Source organism: Centruroides sculpturatus, unplaced genomic scaffold (genome assembly GCF_000671375.1).
Source record: "Centruroides sculpturatus isolate CEXI.00-Female unplaced genomic scaffold, Cexi_2.0 scaffold3, whole genome shotgun sequence".
NCBI lineage: Eukaryota > Metazoa > Arthropoda > Arachnida > Scorpiones > Buthidae > Centruroides > Centruroides sculpturatus.
In genome coordinates this window covers 224600-240553 of record NW_019384366.1, presented here as the reverse complement: position 1 = coordinate 240553, position 15954 = coordinate 224600, and the positions used below count along the sequence as shown (strand labels likewise).

Below are 15954 nucleotides of genomic sequence, written 5' to 3'. Positions count from 1 at the left end.
TGTTTTTTTTTTTTTTTTAAACTCACTTATTTTACATGGTTTTTTTTTTCTTTCCTTTTTAATTTTGCTAAATCTCTTCTTGTTTATCATCATGATAATTAAAAAATATGTTTTAGGGTGCATTTCTAACCATGTTGATGCTGTTTTTTATGCAAAGCCTGTGACTCATTAATCATGCTTTTCTATTTGCACTGTAATAAATAAAATCTAACCGTATTGTTGATAACAAGATAGCTCAATACTGGGTCTACAGAATATTTTCGAAATTGTTAATACATAGTTATTTTGTAATATTTGGAATTAATACTCCAAGTCTACAAACCACTAAACCTCTTCAACTTTCAGAAAACATGTAAAATGTATCAAGTTACAAACATTTCTGGATTCCAACTTCAGGTTGAAAGAGTTTGTTTTGAATTGGAATGCATCGAATAGAATGCATGTGTACAGGACAGTATAAGATATGTGCTGAGCCATACTACATCGCCCAGACTATAATGATGTTTCATACTATGCTCGCCATGCTTTGTATAGTTGTATCTGTTCAGTGCATTCCAATTTGAAACAAACTCTTTCAATCTGAAGCTGGAATCAGGTAGATTCTGAAAACATTTGTAAATTGATAGATTTTACATATTTTACTGGAAGCTGAAGTTCAGTAGTCTGAAGTAACAAAATATACTTCACTATCACTGGAAACATAATATTTTCAAAGTTTATTTTCAGATAATTAATGCTCTATCATATTTGTTAATTTGAAACTTGCATTTATTATTTGCCATATACACTGATGCAAATTTAAGTTTAAATTTTTATTTAATTCCCTAATTGAGAAAAGTTTCTATAGTACCATATCATTGATGCATGATATGATGATTTAGAATTCTAGCATTTGAATCTGTAATGTGGCAGCTACTACTATAACCAATAAACTAAAATGTGTATTAATTTAATTCTTTGCTGGATTTTAACAAATTCAAGTTACAATCAAATCTTTATTCATTTTAGTAATGAGTTGAACATACAATAAAACATAAATTAGGTAAAGATCTGCTATAATATCTAAATTGTCTCCCTGACCTAAATATTAATTTTTTATTATATTTAGAGAACAAAATACTTTCTTGAATATTTTCAGAAAATGCTTTGATAATATTACAACAAAAAACAAACTTTTGAGAGAGTTAAGTTGTCTCAGATTGTTGTATAATAGTCATCAGAGGAAAAGAATACTTTCTAAGATACTAAAAAAAAAAAAAAAAAAAAANAAAAAAAAAAAAAAAAAAAAAAAAAAAAAAAAAAAAAAAAAAAAAAAAAAAGAAGTCTACTTAGCAAGGTTAAAGTTGTGTGCTAACTGAGACAATGGATACTTATGCCTGATTTCTCATGTTTTTTTTTTTTTTTTAATCATATACGTGAAATATTAGAATTTAATTAGCAACAAATAATAAAATAAATAGGAAGTGCAAGAAATGACTTCAGAAAGGAATTAAAAGAACACAGACATGATCTAATGGGAAGTAACATAATTATGTTGATTAATTTAATGCTAGAAAAACATTGAAGTGGAAAGAAGCAAAAATGAGACAAGTTGCAGAAGTTTTCCAATGTCCTAGCTGAGTAATTAAGGATAGCAAAACAAATTTATAAAGTATAAAATAATATAACAGGAAGAAACTAAAACCTTGAATTTGGGTTTTTATATAGACTGTATAGAATAAATATTGTTTTAAAAATATTTACAGTTTATGTTGAGTGATTAATAACAATAAATATGTAAAAATTGATTTTAAAAAATTCTTATTTTATTACTTCTTCAGTTTCTAAGCAATAACATCATTATGGATTCCATGCTGTTCATCCCATTGTACATAGTTGTTACACAATGATACATATGTGTATATTAGTTATATTTTTTGTTGTCTATATATATATGCCCTATTACTTCTTTTTATTTCATTTTAACTGTTTGCACAGTTGTCTCTTATATTTGAATGTTTAACAAACAACTTGACACCTAAATGCGAATTCCAGCATATAATGAACAAATAAATTTTAATGTTCAAATGTTTTCACCTATCTTTCAGAGGTCCTCATCAGGAAAGAATGCACAAAAACAGAAAAAACCATTCTATCTCTTGAAAAGTTTTAGCTTTCAAATGTAGCTGTGTTCCAATTTTTAAAAAATTTAAACAATGTTCAATACAAAGATTGTTACGAATTACAACATATAAATAAATTATTTTTTTAAATAAAGCTATACATAAATTCATTAATATAATATATGACGTTGTAAAAGTTAGCCTGATGTTTTAAATGTCATATATTATATTAATGAATTTATGTATAGCTTTATTTAAAAAATAATTTATTTATATGTTGTAATTCATAATGATCTTTGTATTGAACATTGTTTAAATTTTTTAAAAATTGGAACACAGCTACATTCAAAAGCTAAAATTTTTCAAAAGTAGAACTGTTTTTGTGCATTCTTTCCTGACGAGGTCCTCTGAAAGATGGCCGAAAATGTTTGAAGTAGGGTTTCTCAAATGGGATTCCAGCTATTTTTTAACCTGGGAAAGCCCACAAATTTCTTACAGATTCATTGTTTTCTTATTTTGTGTTAAAATTGAGGAAATTTTGCAAATAGAAAGTAAAATTATTAACCCATTAATTGTCAGAATACATTTGTATTTATTATTTTAAGCCTGCTTATTAGTTTTTTAAATTTTTGCTTATTATGGCATGTCACAGATTGTCAATAATCAATATGTAGCCTATTTGTGGCATGACTCTGAAAATTCTTTACTTGTCAGAACCTGTAATATCTGAAATAATTGTGCTTATGCTGTCTTAATTTTTAACCATGCCCAGTATTTTCAATAGCTGCATAATGCCAGGTTGTGCAAATTGGGCAAGGATGCAAATGAGTACAAAGTCTGCAAGTATGAAATTTTTCTTCATAAACCTGATTAAAACCAAATGAACTGTCGAATTATCGGGCTGTAAGCTCAATGCCGCTATTAAAGCAGATGCGGTAGACAAATCAAGAATACAAGACGGCAAAAGAAATACTGTAAAGCATTTTGAAAACGAACTAGAAATCTTTCAGGTGAAAAACATATAACATCTGTATTCTCTTAAATGCATTAAAGATGATTCCACCCACATTGATTGAATTGAAAAGGGCATACTCGGTAGCAGGACTTTTCTTTAGTAAAATAAGAATCAAATTGTGTGATCAAAGTATCATCCATCTTTGCTTTTTAAAATCTTATAATACAAATAGTATTGTAAATTTTTATAATGTTTTATTTAAATAAAAAAAATTACCTTCTAACTTAGAAGTTTGATCTAAGTTCATTTTTTCTTTAAATTTTTAACTTAATTCAAAGGCATTTTTTTTGCATGCAGTTTCCAACAAACTTTAATAAACTTTTTCTATTTGTGAAAATTTCTACGTAACTCAAAAGTAATTTTTATACATATTTTACACAGCATTATTAATATTATTTTGGAGATTGCAGGACGTACTAAGTTACTTAAAAATGAAAAGTAATTATATCATACGATTTTAAGATTTATTCTATATCTTAAAAATAATTAATTATATCCCAGGAAACAGTTCACTTTTATTCCGGAATCCTGGGACAAGCAAAAGACTGGTAAATATGCTGGAATTCGCATTTAGGTGTCAAGTTGTTTGTTTAGTATACAATTCCAGTTTGTATGCCAGTTTTTTACGTATGATTTGAATGTTTGTGATAAATATGTGCATTCTCCTTTATATGTACAAATATGTGTATATAAAGGATAATGCATATTTGCTCTGAAATTTTTGTCAAGTAATTGTAAATTTTTAAGTCTTGTTTACCTTCTTGTGAAATGTCAAACTATTCTCTATTATTCTGTAACATAGGATTATACATAATAAAAATACTTTAAATAATGCATTGTGTAAAATTATTAACGTAGGATGTAGAAATTTGATGTCTTCTGTTTTAACCCCAGTACATCAATGTGTGATTTGTCTATGTAGAAAATGCATGCCATGCAAGTGAAGTTGGTCTATGTATAGATAAGTTAGATTAAATCTTATCCTCCTTTCACATAATTTTAGAGTTAACTTGTCTTAGATTGTGCCAAAGTGGATATAAGGAAGAATATAATAATCTATCTGGAAACTCTGGTGGTATGTTTATGTAAACATACATAAACACAGAGTTCAGTAGAAGCCAGAGAGGAGAAGAAGGTCAACTTCACATCTCCTGCACTTTACCACATGGTCATCAAAAGAAGTGGATTAGTTATTTGGTTTATAAAATTGATAGTTTTTTGTGCCAATCTCTGAATTTTGTCTCCAGAAATGAAATGAAAAAAAAGGAAGCAGAAAGGAATAAGTGTTTTCTTATTCAGTTCTTGTGAGTCGCATACACACTGTATAGGGAAGATGGTTATTTTTGCCTTGTTCTGTTCACTTGTGAAAAGTTAATAGTCATAATGTTTTTCTTTTATAAAATTTTTTTTCTGCAAACAATTCTCTTGACTGCATTTACTCATTCTGCTCCTAGACTTTATGATAGAGTGGTGGGCATCACTCTAAATATGTTGTAATGGCATGGACTAACCCTCACTGACAACAGCTGAAATCATTAAAATTAGGAATTTGAACTTGCCTTTGAAAATTTTTTATTTGTGCATTTCTGTTTTGAAACAAACATTGAAAATTTATTGCTATTAAGTTTTTCTAATAAACCTATATTTAATTATTTTTATTAGCACAATATAAACATAAAATTTTTACTTTGATACCAAATAAAAATACTTTAAAAAATGCATTGTGTAAAAATGAATCTTTTATTGTGTAATAGTTTGTTTGAAGTAAGTTATATTTTGTCTGTAAAAATTTTTTTATAAATACAATGCACCAACCTTATTATGCTTTGCAGTTATTTTGGAATGTAACACATTTTTGATCCATCTTAGGAGCTTCTTCAGGCAAAGTTCTAAAAAAAATATTTCTTCTGGCATGATTGGTGTTCCATTCAATTCTGACGTATTCTAATTTTGAATGCTTCTATTTTTTAATTTAATTTTTTTTTAAATGCATGCGTCTGCATTGGCTGTTATAGCGTCAGGTCATACATAGTCTGCCATGCCTTTGAGATTTGTTTTTTGTTGTTAAAATAGACCAAAAAGCCTTGGCAGTTTGCTTTAAAAATCTCTAATGCTTCCAAATTCTTAAGTTGGCTTATATGACTAGTTTGTCAGATTATGGTAGCTTGTGGTAGTTTGGGTGTAATCTCATTTTCACTGGCATATATGGCTAAGGTAATAGTGTTTTTCTTTTTTCAATATATTCAGTGAAAATGAGATTATACCTGAACTACAACAAGCTACCATAATCTGACAAACTAGTCATATAAGCCAACTTAAGAATTTGGAGGCATTAGAGATTTTTGAAGCAAACTGCCAAGGCTTTTCAGTCAATTTTAAAGACAAAAAACACAAATCTCAAAGGCATAACAGCTAATGCAGATGCATGCATTTTTAAAAAAATAAATTAAAAATAGAAGCATTCAAAATTAGAATATGTCAGAATTGAATGGAACACCAATCACACCATAAGAAATATTTTTTTTTTTTTTAGAGCTGCCTGAAGAAAGTCCTAAGGTAGATAAAAAAAGTGTTACATTCCAAAATAACTGCAAAGTATAATAAGGGTGGTGCATTGTATTTATAATTAATGCTTAGTTTAGTGAATGGTTTTTATATATATAATTATTATTTGNGTTTTATTATTAAGTATTATATATTATAGACTTATTAAAAATTTAGCTTAAATTTATCTATTTCTTGAGAAAATGAAATTTGAAAGATATATTCTGTTCATATTTAAAATTATCTATTTGATTTTAAAATAAAATAACATTTTGATACGTTTTTTTATTTAGATTTATATTTTATAAAAGAAACAAACTCTTACTAATAAATGTATTAAATAAAGAATTTCAATGATTGGAATAAATTTTCTATTGTAGAAATGCAAAATAATTTATAATGGTACTGTTTTTAATTTATGTGAAGCATATTGAGATAAGATGCCTTGTTTTATGAGTTTTATACATAATTTATTTGAAATATAAAGATGAAATGTTGCTTATACTCATATTATGTAACAAAAATGGAGTATAATCTTATTTTTGGAGTAAGTTTGGATATTTATTTATTCATTCATATGTACAGTACAGTACATTCCTAATACATGAAATTATGCAAACTTGATTTAAATTTACAATGCTTGTTTTAGGATAAATGTCATCAGTATTGGCCAAGTGAGAGATCTCAGCGTTACCTGTACTTCGTAGTAGATCCAATAACAGAATATAATATGCCACAATACATACTTAGAGAATTCAAAGTAACAGATGCGAGGGTAATTAAATTATTTTTATTCATTTATTTAATTAAGAATATTATATCTTCATAACATGAAATAATTGTAAATCAATATTTTTGATTAAATTAATTTTTAATAAAATTTTATAATGCAGGATGGTCAATCTCGTACAATTCGACAGTTTCACTATATTGATTGGCCAGAGCAGGGCGTGCCTAAATCTGGAGATGGATTTATAGATTTCATTGGTCAAGTACATAAAACAAAAGAACAGTTTGGTCAAGAAGGACCAATTACTGTACATTGCAGGTAAGCTTATTTTTTCAAAATAATTTTCAGTTTTAAACTGACATATTTTAATAACAATAAATATTTTAAAGTGCTGGAGTTGGTCGAAGTGGTGTATTTATTACATTAAGCATAGTTTTAGAAAGAATGCAATACGAAGGAGTAGTGGACATGTTTCAGACTGTCAGAACTCTTCGAACTCAAAGGCCAGGGATGTTACAGACTGAGGTATGTATGCAAATATATGTTGTGTAACTTTCCTTTAATACAAAATAAATTCTATGAAAATAACTAATTATAAATTATCAAACTTTTTATTTTAGGACCAGTATCAATTTTGCTACAGAGCTGCTCTCGAATACTTAGGTTCATTTGACCATTATGCAAACTGAAGTTATCACACTGCCTGTTTTTCATGACAAAATCAGCAACAAAAAAGTATGTCGTTATGATTACTGAAATAAATGAAAAATTATGCACTTATGTACTGTATTAATAATACTAACAGCATATAAATTTAGAATTGCCCTTTGCCTATTATTAATTTTGTAAGTACAGATATAAAATTCTTTGATACAAGAAATAAAATGATAGTATAACTTTTCTATATTTTAGGGTTATAGGTATCGAAATGCTTATATAGCAACACAAGGTCCACTTCCAGAAACCACTGAAGATTTCTGGAGAATGTTATGGGAACATAATTCTAATATAGTTGTTATGCTCACAAAATTAAAAGAAATGGGAAGGGTAAGTAAAGATCATTTTTAAATAAAAAGAAACTCAAACTGTTTGTTAAGGAAGCCAAAAATAATAATTTATTAGGAAAGTTTTCAATCTACTGTTAAACCTGCTTCAGCTACCAGCTAACTGATGATGTGCTCATTACCTTGGGTTGGGTGTAATTAACTGAAACAGGCTGAACAATAACTGAAAACTTTCCTAATAAACTGCTTTTAAGGAAGCCAAAAACAAGAATTTAAGTTTCCATTTATTTTAATAAAACTTAAAAATCATATTTATTTCCCAAGAGATGATTTTTAGTATAGGTCTGATAAAAATAAAATGTTTTAATAATGAAAAATGTAGTTTAATTAGACTGAATACAGTCGACCCCCGTATAAGATCATTGATTATTCCGTTTTATATGAATTCCATGTTGTACAAGTCACTTAAATTTTACAAATACGTGAGCCGTTCACAGCCCGGTACACGTATTTGTAAAATCTAAGTGACTCGTACAACATGGAATTCATATAAAACGGAATAATCAATGATCTTATACGGGGGTCGACTGTATTTTCAGCATATGATGATAAAATTAGTTTATAAATTTGAAAAATTTAAATATTAATTATTGTTCCTTCTATTAAGTAAAATTTTAAAGTTTTATTATTAAGTATTATATATTATAGACTTATTAAAAATTTAGCTTAAATTTATCTATTTCTTGAGAAAATGAAATTTGAAAGATATATTCTGTTCATATTTAAAATTATCTATTTGATTTTAAAATAAAATAACATTTTGATACGTTTTTTTATTTAGATTTATATTTTATAAAAGAAACAAACTCTTACTAATAAATGTATTAAATAAAGAATTTCAATGATTGGAATAAATTTTCTATTGTAGAAATGCAAAATAATTTATAATGGTACTGTTTTTAATTTATGTGAAGCATATTGAGATAAGATGCCTTGTTTTATGAGTTTTATACATAATTTATTTGAAATATAAAGATGAAATGTTGCTTATACTCATATTATGTAACAAAAATGGAGTATAATCTTATTTTTGGAGTAAGTTTGGATATTTATTTATTCATTCATATGTACAGTACAGTACATTCCTAATACATGAAATTATGCAAACTTGATTTAAATTTACAATGCTTGTTTTAGGATAAATGTCATCAGTATTGGCCAAGTGAGAGATCTCAGCGTTACCTGTACTTCGTAGTAGATCCAATAACAGAATATAATATGCCACAATACATACTTAGAGAATTCAAAGTAACAGATGCGAGGGTAATTGAATTATTTTTATTCATTTATTTAATTAAGAATATTATATCTTCATAACATGAAATAATTGTATTCTTAATTAAATAAATGAATAAAAATAATTTAATTAAGAATATTATATCTTCATAACATGAAATAATTGTAAATCAATATTTTTGATTAAATTAATTTTTAATAAAATTTTATAATGCAGGATGGTCAATCTCGTACAATTCGACAGTTTCACTATATTGATTGGCCAGAGCAGGGCGTGCCTAAATCTGGAGATGGATTTATAGATTTCATTGGTCAAGTACATAAAACAAAAGAACAGTTTGGTCAAGAAGGACCAATTACTGTACATTGCAGGTAAGCTTATTTTTTCAAAATAATTTTCAGTTTTAAACTGACATATTTTAATAACAATAAATATTTTAAAGTGCTGGAGTTGGTCGAAGTGGTGTATTTATTACATTAAGCATAGTTTTAGAAAGAATGCAATACGAAGGAGTAGTGGACATGTTTCAGACTGTCAGAACTCTTCGAACTCAAAGGCCAGGGATGTTACAGACTGAGGTATGTATGCAAATATATGTTGTGTAACTTTCCTTTAATACAAAATAAATTCTATGAAAATAACTAATTATAAATTATCAAACTTTTTATTTTAGGACCAGTATCAATTTTGCTACAGAGCTGCTCTCGAATACTTAGGTTCATTTGACCATTATGCAAACTGAAGTTATCACACTGCCTGTTTTTCATGACAAAATCAGCAACAAAAAAGTATGTCACCAAATTATCATCATTTCAGTGAACAAATCAGTTTATTTAAAATTCAACATGATTATTCAAGTCACAATTGAAGAAGAAAACATTAATATTCTGCAGCAAGATTTACAATGGATAAATTACTTGAGTCACAGAAACTCAACTTCTCAAATGTGAAATACCTCTAAACATAGACTACTAAAATACAAATTATAGCAGAAACTTATCATAGATACATATATTATTATTATTTTTATTTTTTGTTGACAATTTCAAATTGCACAGTGAACATAGGTGCTGATATATAAAATCATTATTTGTTGTCTGTTAAAAGGCAGCAGGATCCCATTCCTTCCATGTGGCATATTGTCACACTTATATAAGCCTTGTCAAGTTCCTTATAAGTCATTCTTTAAAAAAAGAAAACATGTTCAGATTTACTGAAGATATCATCATCATCATCATCATCATCACCGTCAACCACCACCACCACCATCAAATATTCTAAATGTTCACATTTTGTTAATAGATATATTTGAGTGCTTTGCCAGTGAGATCTCATCATTTCCAGGCAATTTAATATTTTATAGCTCAAAGTGAATTCTGCAGCATTCAACAATTTTCGGAATAGATTGTATCGTGTCGTGTATTGAATTATATCATCTCAAGAAAATATCCGCAAAAGAAATACTTCTCAGAAAGCTTTGGAGATGGTTTTTGAATGTGTAAATATTTGGCATTTTATATACAAATTTTGTTTATATTATAACTAATTTTATATTTATATATACACACATTCCTCAAATTATTTCAGTGGCATCCATTTATAACTTTTTTAATTTTTTTAATGTTTGAAAAAAGAAAAATCTTTCTTTATATCATTGTAAAAATTTCAGATAGATTATTATAATGAGACAAAAAAAAAGCCTAACAATATAGTGCCTTTTTATATATAATTTCACTTGAAACTATTCTCTAAAATGTATTCATGGCTGAAAAAAAAAAAAGAAAATTGTTTTTATTGCCACTGTCTTCCATTAATATACAGTAGGTCCACAGTGAAAAAACTTTATTCACCAATTTTTGTTTAAAGTAGATGAGGAGAAACTACACCTATTTAAATGAGAATATTATACAATTATTTATAAATTATATATACATATGTACATTTAAATGAATTACAGAAGGAATGTAATTTTCTTTCTAAGATTTATAATAATCTTATGTATACAAATAACATATCACAATTATTTTATATGTTGTTGATTTTTTAGTTATCTCAGGAAGATGACCAAATAAAATTTTTTTTCTTAAAAAATTTTTTAATATAAAACATGAATATTATCTAATTACTACCCATCATAACTATGTAGTTTGAAATATTTTCATCATGAAAAAAATTTAACAGTTATTCTAATTCTCAAAACATTAGTAAACGGATTGTCTCAATAATCTGTACAAATCTTAAATATAGTCAATGCTATTTATTGAGCACTCACTCAAAAAATTGGCACATTTTATCTTACTCCAATACATATCACTTTCTTGGCATTTACGATTCTAGAAAATTAGTAATTAGTTCTTACTTTGTATCTTGATATACAATTATACAATTTGATACAAATTATCATTATTATAATTAATTATAATATAAATCTCCTTTCAAATTTTTATTATTTTTTCAGACAGACAATCATTTTAAATCATTATTTGTAAAAGGAAACTTCTGTATCACTGGTGGACCATGTGTTATACAAAATTAAAAAAAAAATGGAATATTTGGGTTTGCTTTCTAAATTTTGAAGCCAAAATTAAGTGTTTTAAATCAAGAAAAAAAATAATAAAAGAGAAAGACGATTGTGAAGATGATTAACGATAAAGAATTACTTTTACTTCTTTTATGGAAATGATTTTTTCATAATATACATTTTATTAAAAATGTCTCAGTAAACGAAAGTTATTAAAGTTACAAAGTGATTGTGACTACTGATAATAAAAATTGATTAAATATTTAATCTGATGATTGTTGTTTTTTTTGTGTGTTTGTTGTGATTATTAACATCTGTTCATTTGAACAAATAGATCTTAAGTAGCTGAATTTCTTACGTTAATTGAAAATTTTGAAGTGAATTTAACTATTATGCATGATTGCCATAGTCATGACAATTGCACAAATCAGTTATGTTTTTCATAAATTCAGTCTTAGCTAAAAATCAAACCTCATAGAGTACCATTTAGAAATGGATAGATTTATTACTACTACTAGATATAGTAGAGCGTTGATCAACCGAAACGTCGGTTAACCTTAAGCGTTCCAGTCGGACTGTGTCATGCTGAATCGAACGTTTTTTATACTAGATTAACTTATAAAGTATAATTTTGTTTGTACAAAATAAATAATTTTTAACGATACAATTATTACGCAATGATTATAAAAATTTTCGTTAGGCTTAACATCAACGAAAATTCAACGCGAAGCGACACGCAACGGAGAAAAATTTAAACATGGGATATATTACTGGCAGGGCTGTGGAGTCGGAGTTGGAGTCGGTAGATTTTTACGCGACTCCACAGCCCTGATTACTGGGGACATCGGCGGCTAATTACAGAACGATTCCGTAGCCGTAGTTCTGTTTTTTTACCACGAGATGTCGCTATTTCGTGACGTCAAGAAGCTCGACAAGCACGTTTCGTATTAGAAATTTGCAATATTTTATTTTACAATTAACGTTTATCTTTGAGATGTTCCATAAAACCAAACTCAATTTTCGCCATAGGGCCACTCCAATTACCAAACGATCGTGACCTTGGTAAATATCGGGCTATAANTTGACAATTAGAGGTAGGCGTTAGGCGCCATCTCTTAATTAAATTAATAATTAAATAAATAAATTTAGAACATTCTGGAATAAAAGAACTGGCCCGGGACGGGGCTTGAACCCGCAACCTCCGCTTGCCAGTTACGCCACCGGGCCCAGAGTAAGTCTTCGCTTCCAGACGTATATTACATTAGATAAAACTTTTCTTGGTTAAAAATAAAAGAACAGCCCCGTCCCGGGCTTGTTCTTTTATTCCAGGAGGTTCTAAATTTATTTATTTTATTTATTTATTTAATTATAATTATTAATTCACTTAAGAGATGGCGCCTAACGTCTACCTCTGGTGTCAAATTACTTTATACCAATCATTTAAATAGCCATATTATAGCCTGATATTTACACAATCGTTTGGTGATTTATGTTATACTACTCGGACTTTGCGATGTTATTAGTTAGATCTATGACATTTTCAGAAAGTGGTTAACAGTAAAGATATTACTTCAATCTTTGTTCTTCAAGTAGAAATTGTCAATTACACTTTTATTATTTTCTTTGAGGATTTCATTTCGAATTTCAATCATCAACAAATATTCTTTTTGCTAGTAATGTTTCTGTAAAAAAAAGCAGTTACCTAACAACCACTTTTTCCATAGAGATGCTTCATTTGTTATTGGTGCGGAAAAATTAAAATAAAATTTATTTGTAGGTTTTTTGTTCTAATACTTATTCTGATTACAGAGGATGTTTTTAGAATATGTTTATTCACAATGTTGCCAAACTGTAGGCCAACTTGGTGTTTATCAAGTTGGCCTGCAAAAGGATCCCACACGTCTTTTCTCATCAGAAATACCAAACACTCATCAGTTTGGTAACACTCCGCAGGGTGCATACTCATCCATCGAACCGGAAAGGAGTTGGAATACATTGGAGCAACCAGCGACAGATCACAAAGATCATTATACGGACATTTCTATGAGTCGATTTTCCACCTCACTGTCACCTTATGCCTCCGACCTGGATGTGGAAGTCCATTTGAATAGGACCTGGGTTCTCCACCGAACGTCCGACAGAGCACAACTCCGCTACTTTGAGCTGCTAGAAATATACAAGGCAGCGTTGAATAAGGCGGCCATCGACTTTAAACATGCCACGTTCCAGAACCCGTGGACATTTTTCTTCCACCTCCCTTAACTACGGTTGTATATGGGGAACGTCTCCTCCAATCAGCGGACACAACACGTAGTTTTCGAATATTTAAAAAGAATGTGGTTCGAATTTCATAAGCGATATCTGATGAAATATGTTCGAAAATGTTGGCGTAAGTGAAATTTTTGCTGATATCTTGACTTTTGTCTATGTTAATTTATTTTTATCTAATTTATATTAATGGTAAAAAGACAACAAAAATAATTTAAATCTGTAAAGATAATTTTGTACACGTGTTCTCAATAGACATGAAAAAAGAAAAAACATATATTCAAGATTTTACAGGAATGATTTTGTATTTCATCTAACAAGAATACAATTAGCCAAATTAAAGATGAAATATTTTAATAAAATATATTTCCATTCTGTACAAATATTGTGGTCCCAAATATTTAGACAGTGTTTACACAATATGGCACGATGATTGTTCTTCTGGAAGACCAAAATATACATAGTGATATTTGTTCATGATTCTATTGACCGTGTCTAAAAGTAAGCAAAGCCTGAGGCAAGTCACATGATTGGACCTTCTACTTCCGGTAGAACGTGAAAGTTGTGTTAATAGTCGATGCGATAAACATCGTATCAATCACGTTTCTTTAAATAAATATATTGTCTCCTAAAATTATTGTTAGGATATATTATTGTTTATACATAAACTAAATTTAATTCGACTTTCTTCTCCATTTCTTTGACACTTTTTTTAGAGAAGAAAGTGCAACATTCCTCTCTTATTCTTGCTTTGTTTACTCAATACTATTCAGAAGCGTCTACAATTACTAAAAAAACTCTTATTTATATTTAAATTAAATATTTTCGACTTTTTAAAGTTTTCTGCAGTGTTTTTATATGAAGATAATGCTCCATACAAAATAATTTTGAAATATATTTTATATATATAGCCTATTGTCTAAAGAGATCCTATGTATAGAATTTTATAAAGGGGAAAAAACTTATTAAAATGTTTAAAAAAATAATTTAATTAAACCTTTAAATGGTTCTAGAAAATTAGGCAATGAAAGGCTAGCCAAAGATGGGATTACTGCTCCTAAAAAATTAATTTTAATAAAAAACAAAATGAAAGTTTCTTTATCATTAATTTTAATTTAAATATAATACTGTTTTAAAGTAATATTATTTACTCTAAAAACCTTGTTTAGAAATGCATTTAACTTATTGCTACAGAATAGTTTGTCTTGTTTAGAAACGTTTAAATAAAGATTTAAAGAAAGAAATGTCTTGTTATTTACTTTTAAAATTTAAAAAATTGTTGGATCATTTTCACTCGCACCATCTCAGTTAAGGGTTAAAACTCATCCTTTCCTTTGCATACTTTTACACAACGAATTAGAATATTGCTCGTAGCCTTTAATTAAACAACACAAATGGCACGCTCTTTTGACTAAAAGGAAAATGGCAGACTTGTAGTCAATTTTCTTTAAACATGCTGTCTCTACAACCACTCTATATATCAATAATATATTCTGGTTCGTTGGGGTTACAGCCAATTCGGGATACGTCTCGGTTAACTGACTTTTGAACCATTCTGCAAATATTTTCTATGATAACTTTTAATATAATAAAAAGAACGTTTGTGCTTAAGAATAGAATAATATAACTTATGTTTACACCACATTTTGTATATTGTGTGTGTGTGTGAGTGAGTGGATATATGTGATGTGTAGTATACAGTGGCGCACTCAGCATTTAACCTTGGGGGGGCCGAGTTAAATCGATAAAATCTTTTTAATACGAATTCAACGAAAATTTCCATTATTATGTGACTGCTAATTCATAAGTCGTATACGAATAATATAGAAATAGAAGACACGACACAAAATAAATAAAACAAACACATTAATTAGGAAAATATTTTTGGAAAACTTTTTAGTATTTCTTTCCTTTTTCTTTGGAGGGTGCCAAAGTCCTTTGGCCCCGCAGAGGGGCGAACAAGAAACCTTGACATCCTCCAAAATGTAGATATCAGAGATGAAGGCACTGTACGAATCCTACTCAAAACTATGTATACATACATATGTTAGGAATGTACACATAGTTTTGTATGTACAGTGGAACCTCGGTATACGTCTGCTTTAGAATACGTCCAATTCGGAATACGTCCTGTTTGGACGAAACAAATTTTGCTCGGTATACGACTTTTGTTCGGTATACGACATAATTATACGCGTCATCAATGAACAAGTAGCACTATCGGTGTACTAGACCAGACTAGACGTTCGTGGTGCAACGGTTTATAACTTTGTTTAATTTCTTCTGATTTTAATTCGTAAGTAAAATTTTATTATATTTATTAATCACGAATCCCAAAAAGGCAAATGAAAAGCGACAGAAAACTAAAAAAATGACTAGAATTACAATGGAACTGATGAAAGAGATTGTTGAGAAATACGAAGGTGGCATGCGTGTTCGAGATTTTAACTGTTGTTTACCGTATTCCGAGAAC

At 28.3% G+C, this 15954-nt stretch overlaps 3 protein-coding genes across 3 annotated transcripts in view; all 3 read left to right on the top strand.

Annotated features, from left to right (window-relative positions):
- The first annotated feature begins 6082 nt into the window (after nt 1–6082).
- LOC111612502 (tyrosine-protein phosphatase 13-like) lies at nt 6083–7133 on the top strand. Its single transcript, XM_023353735.1, has 5 exons — nt 6083–6208; nt 6311–6436; nt 6555–6709; nt 6781–6916; nt 7012–7133. Exons 1-5 carry the CDS (start codon nt 6149–6151, stop codon nt 7078–7080), a joined length of 546 nt encoding a protein of 181 aa, XP_023209503.1. The 5' UTR covers nt 6083–6148; the 3' UTR covers nt 7081–7133.
- On the top strand, nt 7104–11480 carry LOC111642523 (tyrosine-protein phosphatase 13). The gene is made up of 7 exons (XM_023388878.1): nt 7104–7133; nt 7304–7438; nt 8593–8718; nt 8909–9063; nt 9135–9270; nt 9366–10190; nt 11151–11480. Exons 1-6 carry the CDS (start codon nt 7104–7106, stop codon nt 9432–9434), a joined length of 651 nt encoding a protein of 216 aa, XP_023244646.1. The 3' UTR covers nt 9435–10190; nt 11151–11480.
- A 1479-nt stretch (nt 11481–12959) lies between these two features.
- Nucleotides 12960–15954, top strand: part of LOC111642667 — a 16498-nt gene continuing 13503 nt past the window's right edge. The window contains exon 1 of the mRNA XM_023389044.1: nt 12960–13602. Within this exon, the coding sequence (XP_023244812.1) occupies nt 13585–13602 (18 nt within the window). The 5' untranslated portion in view covers nt 12960–13584. The remainder of the gene's footprint in view (nt 13603–15954) is intronic.

Coding starts and splice junctions, on each gene's coding strand:
- LOC111612502 (XM_023353735.1), top strand. CDS start 6,149: ATGAAATGTTGCTTATACTCATATTATGTAACAAAAATGGAGTATAAT. Junction 6,710..6,780: donor CCAATTACTGTACATTGCAG/GTAAGCTTATTT, acceptor AATATTTTAAAG/TGCTGGAGTTGGTCGAAGTG. Junction 6,917..7,011: donor CAGGGATGTTACAGACTGAG/GTATGTATGCAA, acceptor TTTTTATTTTAG/GACCAGTATCAATTTTGCTA.
- LOC111642523 (XM_023388878.1), top strand. CDS start 7,104: ATGACAAAATCAGCAACAAAAAAGTATGTC. Junction 7,134..7,303: donor CAGCAACAAAAAAGTATGTC/GTTATGATTACT, acceptor TCTATATTTTAG/GGTTATAGGTATCGAAATGC. Junction 9,271..9,365: donor CAGGGATGTTACAGACTGAG/GTATGTATGCAA, acceptor TTTTTATTTTAG/GACCAGTATCAATTTTGCTA.